The 15453-nt window shown below is 53.3% G+C and overlaps 1 protein-coding gene across 1 annotated transcript in view; it reads right to left on the minus strand.

The window, feature by feature from the left end:
• Positions 1–1272: 1272 nt before the first annotated feature.
• SAE1 (SUMO1 activating enzyme subunit 1) overlaps positions 1273–15453 on the minus strand; it is a 66647-nt gene continuing 52466 nt past the window's right edge. The window contains exons 7-9 of the mRNA XM_056136009.1: positions 8687–8831; positions 3593–3662; positions 1273–1428 (exon numbers count right to left, since the gene is read on the minus strand). Of these exons, the coding sequence (XP_055991984.1) occupies positions 1336–1428; positions 3593–3662; positions 8687–8831 (308 nt within the window). The 3' untranslated portion in view covers positions 1273–1335. The remainder of the gene's footprint in view (positions 1429–3592; positions 3663–8686; positions 8832–15453) is intronic.

A 15453-nucleotide genomic window follows, 5' to 3' on the forward strand; every position in this document is an offset into this window, starting at 1 on the left:
AGCACAATGTCTGGCACCCTGAGAATCAGATGTGGGCGCTTCAATGTCATGTTTTATCCATGACAACTTCATTTCTGGACATGGCTATGGGTGTCTCTGGGGAGCAAGGGGGCAATACTCAGCGGTGCCCAGGGCCAATTCCTGCTTTGGCACTCAGGGGTTATTCCTGGAGGGGAGTGGGGGACTATATGAAGTGTTGGGGATTGAATCCAGGTCAGCCGTGTGCAAAAAGAGCTTCCCTGTGGTACCACCTCTGGGTCACAATCAGTAATACTTGGGGCTTCCATGGGCTCAACATACAGGGCTGTTCCTGGCTATGCCGGGGATGGAACTGGGCATCCTCCTGTGTCAAGTCCCCAAGTGTCTCCCCACAGCCACTGTGAACAACCCAACAGACCAGGAGCACCGATGCTCTCTGGGATCGAAACCAGTCCACTTTGCTGCCTTGTTCAGAGGTGAGAGAGAACTCTGAGTAGTGAAAGCAGCCACGCTGGAAGGCCACTGGTTGCCTCACATCCTGGGGAGAAAACTGCCGGCGCAGACAAAAAACAAATTCTAAAGCAAAAAACTTTATTTCAATTATTCTATTTGAAAAAAACCAAAGAAATGTAGAAACACTAGAAAACAAGAGACAGCTGCGATATGGTGGGGGGGGGGGGGGCAGGACGACCCAACAGCCCCCCCCCCCCTCCCAGGGCTGGCTCTCCAGCCCTGCGCGAGCATCAAGTCCCCTGGGGCAGCCAGGCCGCCTGCGGTTGGAAACCGGTTTTCCCACTCATATTCAGTTGCAGCATCTTGCCCTCCTGCCCACGGGACCTCGGAAGGTCTCTGCTCCTCCACAACCCGGCTGGAACTCAACTAATCCTAAACTAAACTCGAGCGCCCGCACCAGAGGCCACCTGTTGTTTTTCAGAATCTCCAGCTTCGGAGGAAATACATTCCATCGGCCTTCCTCTCGCAGGGTGCCAGTCCCGCGCAAAACGGGGGAGCCACTGGTGTTTCCGGGGCCAGGCGCACGCCCTGCCGGAAGCCCGCTCCCTGAGAGGAGACAGAGAGCACAGCCAGGAACATGGCCGAGACTCTGGAGCAACAAGGCCCTGGGGGGTGGGTGATCCGGAAGGATACCAGGATGGAGGCTCGAGGGGCAATTCTAGGGAACAGACAGACACTCAGAGCAGTGGGCAGGGCTGGGGCTGGCCTCTAGCCCTCGCCCTGATGGAGGGAAGCGGCAACTGTGACATCACTACTTGCTGGCCTGGAGGGGGACAGGGCACATGGGGTTGTGGGGGGAGACAGGGCACGCTGCACACACTCTTCCAGGCTGCCAAGGCCAGCTCACTGGGGGCCAAGGCACTCCACAATCCCGTTCCCCTTCATGCCGTCGAAAAAGAAGAAGTTGTTGTGAGGAGGGTCCCGCTGGGACAGAGCCTGGGGAGAAAATAAGGTTTAAGTTGGAGAGGAGAAAATGGGGGAGCAAGAAAGCACCTCAAAACAAGCCTCTGAAAGGCAGCCTGGCGGGCTCTGCCACTGAGGCCCACTATACCCAGAGGTTTATTCAGCTACATTTTTTTGGGAGGGTGGGGTGGGGTTAATGTGTCTCGAAGCAGTACTCAGGGCCTCCCCAGATCACGGTGCAGTTTGAGACAGCAGTGCTGGTGGCCAAACCTGGGGCCTTGGGAACGGCAGAGAAGCTCCAGCCCCGGGCCGACCCCTGGTCCTCAAAGACTTTCTGGTCACTCCTGGTGGTGCCTGGGATCCCCTTACTAACTGCGTCTCACCTCCATGGGGTGAGAGAGCAGGATAGAAGTATTCAGAGCACACACTGGCTGTCATTCACAGGGCCACTTGGACAAACAAGGGCAGGAACTGGCTCTCCACATGCCCAACTCTCCTCGGCTCAGCACTAACGCTCACCTGCAAAATGGGGCTGCAGGGCCAGGCCAAGGGCTGGCAAACCCCTGCCTGAGGAGCCTTTACACCAAACCCCAGGCTCCTCCAGCATGGAGCCTGCCCCCTGTTGGAAAGGGCAAACACGCTGCTGGCTATGAGCACGTTGGGCGGAGCCCTGGGAGAGCGCCTGCCCTGCACATGAGGGCCCATACTCAATCCCTGGCCCACCAAAAAAAATAAAGGTGTGTGTGCGGGGGGTGGGGGGGGGGAGAGATTCTCCCTAAGGAGGAACCAGGGATCCCTCAGGAAGATCTGAGGATCAGGAGCCCCAAGTTGGACCAACTGGGAGCCCTGTACCCATACCTGGGTTCAGAGAAGCAGGGACCGTGGCCGTGGGGGCTAGGGGCTGAGCTGGGGGGCAGGAGTGTGCCCGAGGGGTCACAGGCAGGGAGCGAAGGTAGCAGATGGTTCCGAGGAAGGGGCTTCCCTGCCCCCCGACCCTGTCTGATAAGCAGGGACCCTAGTGCAGCTGGCAGGAGGCAGGCCTGTGGCGAGGGCGGGAGAGTGGGGGACAGGACAGCAGGGCTGGGGTGAACATGGGGCAAAAGGTAAAGTGCTTCCCAAACAAGATGGGATGAGAGGAGATTCCAAACACACCCAGCGACCAAGAATGCGGCTGCGGCCATCTGGGGTAAACAGAAACGGGAGGCGACAGCTGGGCCGGCGGGCGGGCGGGCACGAGGGGCTGCCTGGGTCAGGCCTGGGCCCCGTGAGGCTGGTACACACAGCGGGGTCAAGGCCACCTGCGCCGCCCCCAGCTCCAGCCCCCAGGGCCCACCCAGTGGGTGAGGCCAAAAAGTGCTCTGGGGCTGGGGAGCTGCTGCAAGGTGGTCAGGTGGGGCGGGGCAGCAGCCAGGCCCGGCGGCCAGTGTGGAGAGCACAGGTGTGGAAACGGGACCGTGGCGCTCAAATCCCGGTGCCTTGCATCAGATACTGCAGGTCACACGGGGCCTTTCTGGCCTAACCGGGCCACTGCTACTGTGGCATGGGCCCACAGGAAGGGGGGACCCTGCCTCACAGCCGTTCTTCCATCTGACCCATCTTTGAGGGCTTATCCTCAGTCCTAGTCACACCGAGACGGGGAATATACTGGCCATCTGGGCCAAGCAAGTGCAATCAAGGAACTGGGGTGCCAGTGTGTGCTTTCTCTTGGTTCCCCCCAGTTCCTCCATGTGCACAACCCTGGCTGTGCCACAGAAGGCAGGTCTGGGGACAGAGAAGGATCCTCTGGCGGGAGGATCTTGAGAGGGGGGCAGGGAAGAACCTCTTTCAGAAGAGAGAGCAAGAAGTCCCGAGCAAATTTATAAACCAAGATGAAGGAGAGTCAGGCCCCACCTTCTACACACCACCCTGACATGGCATATGAGGCACCACCCGAATTCACAGCAGCACCCAGGACCCTACAGTTAGCACAGATCCTTTGTGGCCACATAGCAAGATCCCCTGACACCAGAGTCCGGGGCCTGAGAGAAACTCAGGGCCGGGTGGAGGATGTGCTCTGCATGGTTAACCTCAGGGTTGATCCCTGGCACCACCATGAGCGACCACCCAGCACTGACCTTCCCCAGGCTTCTACTCTGAGGTGGTATGGATGGAAGGCCTGAGATAAGACCACACTGGGTATTGCTCGGGGACGACATACCTTCACGATCTCCTGGGCTAAGATGCCGCCAACCACAGCACACACGGGGACCATCTCCGAGAAGCAGTACCTGAGAGAGAAACACGACATGGTGCTCCAGGAACAGGTGGGGCAAGGGCTACAGAGCCCACTGTCAGTCCCATGCCTGGCACCCCATCTGGTCCCCGTCAGGAGTTAAGCCCTGGGCATCACTGGGTGTAACCCTTGCCCCTTGAAACATACAAAAAAAGGGCACATAGGATTGGTGAGAAAATCCAGAGGATGGGGAGGGCCAAGCTTGATTTGATCCTCAGTACTGCACATGGTCCCCTGGGCATAGTCAGGGGATCATATGAAATAATTTGTGCACTTTTCCACAACTTTTTACTTCTTTTTTTTTCTTTTTCTTTTTGGGTCACACCCAGCAATGCACAGGGGTTACTCTTGGCTCATGCACACAGGAATTACTCCTGGCGGTGCTCAGGGGAACAAATGGGATGCTGGGAATTGAACCCATGTCAGCCGTGTGCAAGGCAAACGCCCTACCCGCTGTGTTATTGCTCCAGCCCCACAACTTTTTACTTCTAAAGGAGCTGGGGCTTAACAAGGCCTCCCACATCAAGTGCGTGTTTTACCACTGAGCTACAGCCCCGGCCCTATTTACACCTCATCAGTTTTTGCTCACTCGGCTGTGCTCAAGGCTTACTCCTCGCTCAGTGCTCAGGTTGGCCATATGGAAGGTAAGCACCATCCTGATTCTACTGTCTCTCCAGCCCCACCGAGACCCTCTTCTAAAGAACATATTCTCAGGAAGACTCTTTACATCAGTGCCCATCGGGGAGACACAAACCCAAACCACAAGACTTATCTCTCAGTGAACCGAGACAAGGAGGGGGAAGTGCAGGTGGGGTGCCAAGGGGCATGGCTGCAGTGGGAGACACCCGGCAGTTCCTCAAATGGACCGACACCAAGTCACTGTATGAGCTGTCGGTCCCACCCCGGTACCCTCCGAGAACCTACTGTAAACGTTCATACAGAAACTTGTGAATGCCGACAGCAGGACAATAGTCCAAGAATTGCTAACAAACCTGGTGACCAAACCATCCCGACCGACCAGGGCCCTCAGCGATCAGAGGTGAACTATCCACTCCCATATGGATAAAGGGCCAATGCATTAAGTGAAAGACATTACTTGGAAGCATGAGCAGGACAAAAGGTAGACGTAACCATGTAACTGATTACCAGGGGAGACACCATGAGAGGTTATTGTTGGTGATGAAACTGTACTATGTGAAGCAAATACTTGGCGATGGAGCGGGATTCCTGGTCCCCCAATCTTCATTGTGGCAGTGGCGACAATTCACTATCCCCACACATTCTCATGGAACGCTAAAACAAAACCCAAACGCACACACTCTCATAGATCATTAACAAAGCAGAATGTACTTCACTGTGCAGGCACGATCCTTGAGTGTAGAGTCCAAAGTAAGCCTTGAGAACTGACAGCGTGGCCCCCAAGCAAAAACAATACAAAAGGGAGGCACACTCAGGGATGTTCAGGGCTTACATCTGGCTGTGCTCAGGAGACCCAATGTGGTACTGGGGATGGAACCCAGTTTGGCCATGTATGAGCAAACGCCATACCCACTGTGCTATCTCTCCAGCCCTTATTTTGGGCCACACCCAGTAGTGCTCAGGACTTACTTCTGGTTCTACATTCAGGAATCACTCTTAGTGGTGCTCAGGGGACCATATGAAATGCCAGGGACTGAACCTGGGTCAGCCACATTTACAAGGCAAGCACCTCACCCACTGTGCTCTCTCTCTGGCCCTTAAATAAAAAAAAGATTGCAGGGGCTGGAGAGATAGCACAGTGGATAGGGCGTTTGCCTTGCACGCAGCCAACCCGGGTTTGATTCCCAGCATCCCATATGGTCCCCTGAGCACCGCCAGGAGTGACTCCTGAGTGCAGAGCCAGGAGTAACCCCTGTGCATCGCCAGGTGTGACCAAAAAAGCAAAAAAAAAAAAAAAAAAAAACCGCATTATTTAAAAAAATATGTGCTGGAGTGATAGCACAGCGAGTAGGGCGTTTGCCTTGCACACGGCCGACCCGGGTTTGATTCTCAGCATCCCATATGGTCCCTTGAGCACTGCCAGGAGTAATTCCTGAGTGAATGATCCAGGAGTAACCCAGTGCATCGCTAGGTGTGATCCCAAAAGAAAAATAAAAAACAAAAGAACAAACTCAGATACTGACTTTATATATTCTGTAATATAAAAACATATAAAAAGGTAAGATATAAAAAAAAAAGTTACTGGCCCCAGAATCAAACAAACAGTGCTCTCCTCCCCCCAACAAACAAAAAAACTCAAAATCCAGAACAGGAAGTTTGAAGGCCAGGGAGATAGTTCGAGCACTAGAGCACAACGTTTGCATGTGGGATTCTTGGATTTGATCAGTGGCACCACAGTCCCATGAGCACTATGCTAGGAGTAGCCCTGGGTACTACTGGGTGCTCCTCAACCTCAATAAATGGCAAATCAAAAACCAAGAACCCCATTAAACACATAAAAAGGACAAATATGGTTCTATTTCTGTAAGACATCTAGATTAATCAAATTTCTTAGAGAAAACTGGATTGGGAGAAAGCAGGAAGCTACTGGGAGCCAACTAGGCCGAACTGAACAGTACATCCTGGTGCCTAATTACAGCTGAAGGGAAAAAATCAGGGAGTTACACCCCAGCACTGCAGGGCTCCCCAAGCACTGCCGAACATGGCCCCCAAACCAACACCAAACTAATAAGAAAATGGTTGAAATGGGGTGGGGAAGATAGCTCTATGACCCCAAGTTTGATCCTGGTCACCATACCATCCCTCCTCACCCTCACACTGTACTACAGCAATGGGCCCCAGGAGCCTTGAAGAAAAATAAAAGGTGGGGGGACCTGGAGAGAGAGCACAGCGAGCAGGATACCTGGGTTCAATCCTGGAACACCACAGGTGTGGTCTCAAAACAAAAAAAGGTGGGGCATACAGCACAGAAGGTGAAGCGTATAATGTGTGTGCAGGTGTGACCCAGGATTCAAACCCTGGCACCATAAAAAAAAATCTGATGCAAAAAAAAGGAAAGAAGAATGATTCCAATACTATATTTTGTGTTACATATATTTTATCACAATAAAGTTTTTTTTTTAAAAAAAAAAAAAGACAGACGTTACATTCCATAAACAAAATGTGAATGTTTATGATAAATGTTTAGACTGGTGAAAAACTAAAAACAGTTTAAAAGCCTGCCAGTGCGGTAATGGTTAAGTCAGTAACTACATCTCAGACAATGAAGCTAGCGCAGCGTGGCGGAGCGCGGGGATCTGGGTTTCTGACACACAGCTCCGCGCCATGCAGACAGAAGGAGGCTCTCGTCTGGAGCGCCCGGGCTCACTCTGACAGGGAGAGAGAAAACCTGCGAGCAAACACAGTGCGAAGTCTGCAAGGCTAGCCCCAGTTCTGGCAAAGCGCTGGGGCGCAGAGCGAGCCTCTCTGCCCTTTTACACTTCCTGGCAGCGGGCGTCTGTTGCTCTCAGCATCCGAAAAGCAAGCAAGCTCTGAGCGGGGAGAAGAAATAAGACGGCAGAAGGACAGAGCGAGCAGACCGCAGGGTGGTGAGGAGACGGAGCCTGGTGCACAGCCTCCCTCTCAAGTGAGCACAGAACTGGGAGCTGGCAGCGGGCGGCTGTGCGTGGAGCCCGCTGCCAGACGGCAGCTCATTTCCTTGCCGGCACTGGCCTGGTCTCCTCCCAAGCCGCAGATAGGCTCCCCGGACACCTCTTACTTCAGGGGCAACTGAGAGGGGTGAGGGTGTCCAGGTGGAGAGAGGCCGGCAGGGCCCCCAAAGCACCCCCTCATGGCCTTTCTCTCACCTCCAAAGCTCAAACGGCTACACAGTTGTGTACTCGAGGCCTGAAGTCTCTCCCAAGTGCTGGGTCCCTGTCCCTGTCCGACATGAGTCCTGGGTTAGGCAGAGACTCTCTGCCTGTCGGAGCACCATGTACTGTGCCGCCTGTTCCTGGCTGAGGGTTTGGCACGTGGGTTCTAGATTGTAGCCAGATCTGAATTGGGAGGGTCTGCAGGCCAAGAAATCGAGGCTTCCAGCCACTCACGAGGGCATGGGCTGAGTCACCTTCCAGCTGAAATGCAGCCAAGGTGTTTGTGTGGAGTCTGGGGAGACTTGCGTGGCCACCTACTGCTACCTCAGTCCAGTGACTGCCAGTCTCGAAGGGCGGTGTCTGGGAAACCCGAGTGCTTCAAGGGATGCCTGTGACCAAGCAGGTGGGCTGTGTGGAGCCGGCCCAGCAAGTCCTCAACACCTGTTTCCTCTGAGCTCCAACTTTTCCTGGTCCATTGGAGGGCTGGTGGGGAGAGAGCCCGTGTAGCCCCCACAGTGCCTGGCCCATCAAAGCTGCTCTTGACAGAACAGCCATCATGGTTAATGCTCCAAGTGGGAGGCACAGCCGTGCGGTGCTGGGAGGCCCCCAAAGACACCGTAAGAGAATGGGAATGAGCAGATGGCCCCGGCACTGCTTGGAAGGGGCCCATGACCCAGTCATCATTTGGACCTTGTTAACCAAATCCTCAACGGATTGTGTCCAAGGGCAAAAGACGGGTGTCCACAGGCCAGGCTGCTGGAAAACAGGCTCCTGTTCCGGGCGGCTTGGGTCCAGATGAACCAGCCATCAAAAGGAGGCAAACGGGCAGCATGCAACAAATTGGTTCCTACTTTCCACCTGCTCCTGTCCCTTCCAGTCACTTATCCTGCACTCAGAGCCCCGCAGGACCTTGTGGACATGGGGGCATCAGGTGATAACACAAGGAAATAGAAAGGTATGGCAGAGTCTGGACATACATCCTAGTGCCCTCAACTTTGAACTATGTGACTCCCATCTACTGTCAGGAACAGGCCCTGACCAGCTCCAGCTCAGCCTGACATGAGAGCGACAGTCTACGGAGAATGCAACAACGGGTGAAACAGGAGGCACACCCCAGGATCTCTGGTCTTCACAAAGGAAACCCCCAGATTCAGGCAGGTACGGTTTGTCAACGGAGGCAGAGACCCACCTGACAAAGTCATCGGGCAGCAGGTCAGGACTGACCCCCAGGGAGTCCAGGACATCATTGCGGATCTGAAGCAAAAGCTCCGAGTCTTCCCCGAAGCTATCGGAGGCCGGGTCTCTGCCTTTGTCCGTGCGGAACTTCAGTAGCACTGGCCAAGGAGAGAAAATGGAAGTTAAAATCCAACACTGGAGATGCTGAGCATCTGAAAGTTGCCAATCCCATTTGATCCCTGCATGCTATGGGGTCCCCCAAGCCCTGCCAGGAGGAATTCCTGAGCACTGCTGAATGTGGCGAGAGAGAGAGTGAGAAAGAGAGAGATCCTTTATGTCTACAGAAAGTAGAACGTACATTAGTACACGGACCACATACGTGTAACTGTTTACGCAACCAACAGGAAGGCCATCACAAATCATGCAGGTGAATTGAAGCCTACTGTGGTGTCAGGCGAGGCCTCTGGTCAAGTCCCAGCAGGGTGAATGTGAGATGGCAAGTCAAGCAAAGGGAGAGAAGGGCCGGGTGCGACCCAAAGAGAGATCAGGCGCAGAGGCACCAGTTCAAAGTACTGTTTTGGCCAGGAAAGCCAAATGCTTAGACTCTGAGTTAGGCAGGACATCACAGATGAAACTCCCAGAGTACAAATGAGCTTAGCCTCCAACAAGGCTTTCTTTTCTTTTCTTTTTTTGCTGTTTTTGGGTCATACCCGGCGATGTTCAGGGGTTATTCCTGGCTCTGCACTCAGCAATTACTCCTGGTGGTGCTTGGGAGACCCTATGGATGTCAGGAGTTGAACCCAGGTCAGCCATGTGCAAGGCAAACACCCTCCCCACTGTACTATTGCTCCAACCCCAGAGACAGAGGTTGAACTCAGGTTGGGATTCATATTCTACGGTGTCAAAAAAACCTGACTCTCCTTTCAGCTCCTGGTAGACACCATTCCACCTGCTTCTTGGTAACTGGCCCCCCACCATCACCAACATATCCCTGTCAGTGCTGCCAGGATAAGAATGTGCAGGAATAAAGGCAAGTGGAAGCACTTGGGGGCCAGCATGGAAAAAGACAGCAGAAGTAGCAGTTAATCCCTGAGCAGACCAAGGAATCTGGAAAGCTGCTGGTCCAGCCAAAGCGGAGGGTGCTGGGAGTGGACTGATGCCGCGCCAGGGCTATTCCCGGCCTCACACTGGGGAGGAGAGAGAGACCTCAACTGAGCCTCCAGGGCTCCTGTCAGGTGACTGTGCAATGCCAAGTGCAGGTCACTCCTGCAAGGGAGCAGAGGCCTCAGGGTCACCCTGCAAAAAGGAGCACAATGGTTTCATTTCTGGAGATCCGATGGGTGGACATCGGGGAGCCCGCTCAGGCTGTCTCTTGTGCAATCCTCCCCTCTGTGTCACTGGGGCAGAAGCTCCAATTGCCATGCAGGACTGCGAGGCGAGGATAAGATTTCAGTCCTTGCCACGAAGCATAAACCCCAACAGCCCCAGGGGGCTGCAAGCAGCCAGGCCTCGAGGCACCTTCCCCCAGCATTACCACCCACCGATGGCTGCCAGCACCCTGTGCGGCACGCCTGCTGTTCTTCCGCTCTAGAAGCAGCGGACACAGACATCAGTGACTTGCTTGGTGCAAATGCCAGCAAAAAGTTGGGGAGAAATGACAGCTCAGCTCAGCCTCACAGCCGGCACTGCATGACCCCGCCTGAGCCCAGGAGGTGTGTGAGGCCATCAGGAAGGCAGTCCCAAGGCGGCAAGTGGTCTGGCGCTCTGCCTCCCCACTTCACAAAGACTTCCATGTGGCCAGTTTAGGGACGCGTTTTCCAGATGGGCCTTGCCCCTTCCCAGTGTGTCTGTCCACTCTGAGTCGTAGTTTAGGGGCGAAGTCCCCAGAGGGCATGCCGTCAGTCCCCTGGGGAAAACTACTCTCGCCTCAAGAAGGGGGTGCACAGGGGTGCCTGGGTAGCCGGCAGCTGGGCTTGCTGCCTTTCTGGGCCCCTTGCTGGGTGCCGGTGCGGTCTGCTTGGATGAGGGCCGGCAGGCTGGCACCATCCGGCTACCTCCCCAACCACATCTGAAGTCCTCTCAGGGACTCTGGGAAGGGGGCCAGGCATCCAGCCACCGACATGCAGCAAAGCAAACAGAAGCTGTATTTTCCTTCTTTTCCCAGTGTCAGTGGGGAGGAGGGGCGTGAAGAAGTCTTGGGGGGGGGGAGGCAGCAGCAGGGGCGGGGGCCAGGCAGGAGTCTCAAGTGGACCCGGCCCAGTGCCTAGTAAATCCGCCTCTTTGTTCTGCTTTCTGCCACCTCCCCAACTGTTGACTCTGCATTTCTGAAGAGCACCTCGCCACCATTTCCAGATTAGAAAACTCTTCTGTCAAGATCAAACATTGTCAGGGATGGCAAACTGCTCCGCCAAACGATGACTCATCGGCTCATATCAAAACATGACACGAAATTAGAGCCCCACTTTGATTAACCCCTTCTGAACCTTCATCAACCCAGGCTGCTGAGGGCCAGGGGCCATTCATGGGCCAGGGGCCAGGAGAGCACCAGCCTCACTCAAGGATAGAGGAAGGCTGCCCAGGAAAGAACCCAGCAGCTTCCCCACATGCTGAGGAAAACGAGGCATGACTAAATCACACTTTGCACAAAAATTCACTCAACCTTATTCACTTTGAATTGGAGGACTCGGTTAGTGTTAGAACGGGGTTTAGAACACAAAATAACTCAGCAGCAGGATTTCCTCCTTCTCTTTAACTATTTTGATTTTGGGACTAACCTAGGATTAGGCTCTGCTCCTGTGTGTACTTCTAAGAATATGAAAAGTAGAGTCAGCTTGTCTCCTAAGGCATGCCCCAAAGTCTGGCAAGAAACCCATCGGCCATTCACTAAGTCTACCGGGGCACTGCTGTGGTGCCAGGCTCTGTGCTGGGCAGAGGGGGAATAAGGGGGAATGAGGCAGCCGAAGTCAGTTGTCAGGTCTGCTATCATGGTGACCATTGGATGCTCTCAGGAGTCTCACTGCCCCTTCACTCAGCCAAGCCCGCCCCGGCCTGGGCAGCTTTGAGACTGGGTGGCAGTAGTGTGTGTAAATGCACCAAGAAACGACTCTGAGGCCACAAGGCCTGAGCTAGGTATAAAGAATAAAAAAATAAACTTAGAGCTGGGGAAACAGTACAGTGGGTAGGCATTTGTTTTGCACATGGCTTTCCTGGGTTCAATCTTCAGCACTCACTCTCCTCCCTACTTCATATAGTCCCCCAAGCGTGCCAAGAGTGATCCCTGAGTGTAGAGTCAGGAGTAAGCCCTGAGAGCCACTGTGGCCCCAAACCCCCCCAAAAAACAAACTTGTGTTGGGGTCAGAGTGATAGTACAGCGAGTAGGGCACTTGCCTCACACCCCATACAAAACCCCTGCAAGCCCTACCAGGGTGATCCCTGAGTGCACAGCTAGGAGTTAAGTCCTGAGCACTGCTGGGTGTGATGTGGCCCAAGCTTCTCCCAAGGAAACAAAACAATCCCCCTCTGAGCAACTTGTGAACTGCCCCTAGGAAAGAGTCTGGAGCAGCAGAAACGTTCAGTAGCAGGCCAGTGCTCCCAGTTTAAACTGCTGACCTTGTATGATGCCCACTGCACCCGCCACTCCAGTGCCACTTGGCATCTGCAACCACAAATTCAGTGGCCTGGCCTGAGCCAGCTCCAGATGGCGGGGCGGGGCGGGGGTGAGGGGCATGCTCTCAGTCTGCTTCACTGCTATGCTACATTACTTCCCACTGAGCCCGGGTGGGCCCCACCGTGTATCTTGTCCCTGGGGGGGGTGGGGGGGGGGCTCAATGTTCAAAGACCTGAGGGCACAAGGGCTGGCGGCAAAGTGACACAAGGTCCCCATAAGCGCCAAAGAAGGCTCGATCTTTTACTAACCAAATCAAAGACAGTTTTTGATCAGACGAGGTCGTTTCTTATCAAGTATTTACAAACGCTATGGACACTGGACGTGCAGTTAATAAATAAAAAAGCAGCCACATGCGGCCACTGCAGGTTCAGGGCAGGCGGACGCCTGGCTGAGGCTCTTACCTTCCCCTCTGTCTGTCATCTACCAGCTGAGCTCTGCTATATCCCCCTCCGGCTCCATTTCTCACGTTAACTGACTGTTAGCAAAGTACGTAGGTGCAGGGATTCATTCTTTTTATTTCTTTCATTCCTGGCAGTGCTGAGAGACCGTAGGGGATGCCGGGGATCAAACCCAGGTTGGCTGTGTAAAAGGCAAGCGCCCTTCTGCTGTACTATCGCTCTGGCACCCTCATTCATTATTATTTCTGGCACCAATATTTTCTGAGTCCCTGTGCTGATCCCAGAAGTGATCCAGAGCACCGCCAAGCCTGACCTCAAATGAGGAGCTCATAGGCAGAGGGAACCAATAAACGCTCCCGTCCCCCCATCACCAGCACGAACTCTGAGCACACCACCTCCAGAGTGGCCACCTGCAACTCCAACAAAATCTCTATGATCTTACCAAGGATCTGCACAAAGGGGACCTGAGAAACAATACAGAGGGTAGGGTGCCTGCCTTGCACGACTCCACCTGGGTTCAATCTCTGACTCCACAGGGTCCCAATGAGTCCTGCAAGGAGTGGTCCCTGAGTAGAGAGCCAGGAGTAACCATGCACAGTGCCAGGTGGGTGGCTCCAGCCTGGGCTCCGGGGTTCAATCCCTGCCTCACATGGCCCCTGCCAACCCCAATCATAAAAAAAGACCAGAGGTCCACTGAGCACAGGGGAAGCAAGATGTCTCTTGTTATTTGTATTTCCCTTTCTTGTGAAGACTCTGAGGTAACTGGTTGAAAGTTGTTGATGGGGAAGAAGTAGCATTTCTCAGAACTGACCTAAAAATGAGATGCCTTTTTGCCTATCAAATTCAAGTCCAAGATTATTCAATACGAGGAAGACGGGAGGATGGATTTGGTTCTACTCCCTGCAGACCTGCGCAGGGAGCAAGGAAGAAATGTGGGGACACGGGCTTATTCTCAAAGTATTTGTTTGTGGGTTTGGGGTGCTTCCTGTGCCTAGGGATCATTCCTGGCAGTGCTGAGGGGACCTTAGGCAACGTTGAGTCTGAAATCCAGGAACTGCACCCAGATTAGCCACATCAAGGCAAGTTCTTTACCCATGGCTCAGGGAAAAGGGTCTTGACAGGAGTTTGTGCCCAGGACCAAGGACTGACTTGGGTGAACATGGACAATGTTATGTTATTTATCCTAGAGAATCTGGACTTATTCACTAATAACGTGATTACATAAAACATGACACCATAATGTACACTACTCGAAGGGAATAGTGTAGACCCCAAAATAATTTATAAAATTATGCTTAAGCAGTTACTAGCCTCAACATTGGTCTTTTTTTTTTTTTTTTTTTGTCTTTTGGGTCATACCTGGTGATGTGCAGGGTACTCTTGGCTCTGCCCTCTGGAATTACTCCTGCCAGTGCTTAGGGAACCATATGGGATGCCGAGGACTGAACCTGTGTCGGTTGGCCATGTGCAAAGCAAATGCCCTACCTGCTGTACTATCGCTCTGGTCCCAATTTTTCAACATTTAAATTTTTTAAAAATGCACATGGAAAATTCAAAGGGCTAGTGAGCAGTCTTGGCAGTAGGCCTGGTTCAATCCTCTATAACCCCAAGTGCACCGGGTATGAGTGGTAGTTGAGTATGGCCTGAAATCCAGAAACAGAAAAAAGGGCACAAACAGAAAAAAGGGGTGAGGCTGGAGCAATAGCACAGCGGGTAGGGCGTTTGTCTTGCACGTGGCCGACACTGGTTCAATTCCTCTGTCCCTTTCAGAGAGCTCCACAAGCTACCAAGAGTATCCTGCCCGCACGGCAGAACCTGGCAAGCTCCCCATGGCGTATTCAATATGCCAAAAACAGTAACAAGTCTCACAATGGAGACGTTACTGGCGCCCACTCGAGCAAATCGATGAACAACGGGAGGAGAGTGCTACAATGCATGGGGTGAGGAAGATAGCTCAAAAATCTGGGCACATGCCTTGCATACATGGACCGTCCCCGGGTACCACTCACCTGCCCAGGAACATTTGGTGTTGCCCTGGTGGCCCTAGCTATACAGGGGAACAAAGTTCCCCTCAAAAAAAAAAAAAAAAACAATAAAAACAAAAACAACCAAACAAAAACGCACTCAAAGCATCTTACTTTCAGAATGAACCATTCTACATAAAAATAATGAGGTCAACACCATGAGAGACGCAAAGGTCACCACATTCATCCCTCTGTGCTACCCACCTCCCTCAGAGCAGACAGAGAACACCCTAGTCCCACAAAACAAGGGGAGCTAGGGCCTGAATGACAGGACAGTAGGGATGGCACTTTCACGTGGCAGACTTAGGTCTGATCCCTGGCATCCCATACAATCCCCCAAACCCCACTAAGAGTGATCCCTGAGTACCAGAGCCAGGACTAAGCTCTGAGCACAGCTGAGTGTAGACCCCAAAACCTAAATAAAAACCTTAACAAACACCCCTTGGCCCCCTCCAAAAAAACCCCAAACCACAAAACCCAAGAGGGAACAGGGTGAGAGCTCAGTGGTAGTGTGACTGTCACGGAGAGTTCAAAGGCTGGGGGCATGCTCTGTATGCATGAAGCTCAGGACGGATCCCCAGCACCAAGAAATGACCAAGTAAAACCAAGGAAGGAAGGAAAAGAGGGGAACGGATCTGTTTCTTCATCCCAAACCTACCATGTGTAGAATGTGGCTCTGTAGCACTGTCCT

Source organism: Sorex fumeus, unplaced genomic scaffold (assembly GCF_029834395.1).
Source record: "Sorex fumeus unplaced genomic scaffold, SorFum_2.1 ptg000122l, whole genome shotgun sequence".
NCBI classification, from domain to species: domain Eukaryota; kingdom Metazoa; phylum Chordata; class Mammalia; order Eulipotyphla; family Soricidae; genus Sorex; species Sorex fumeus.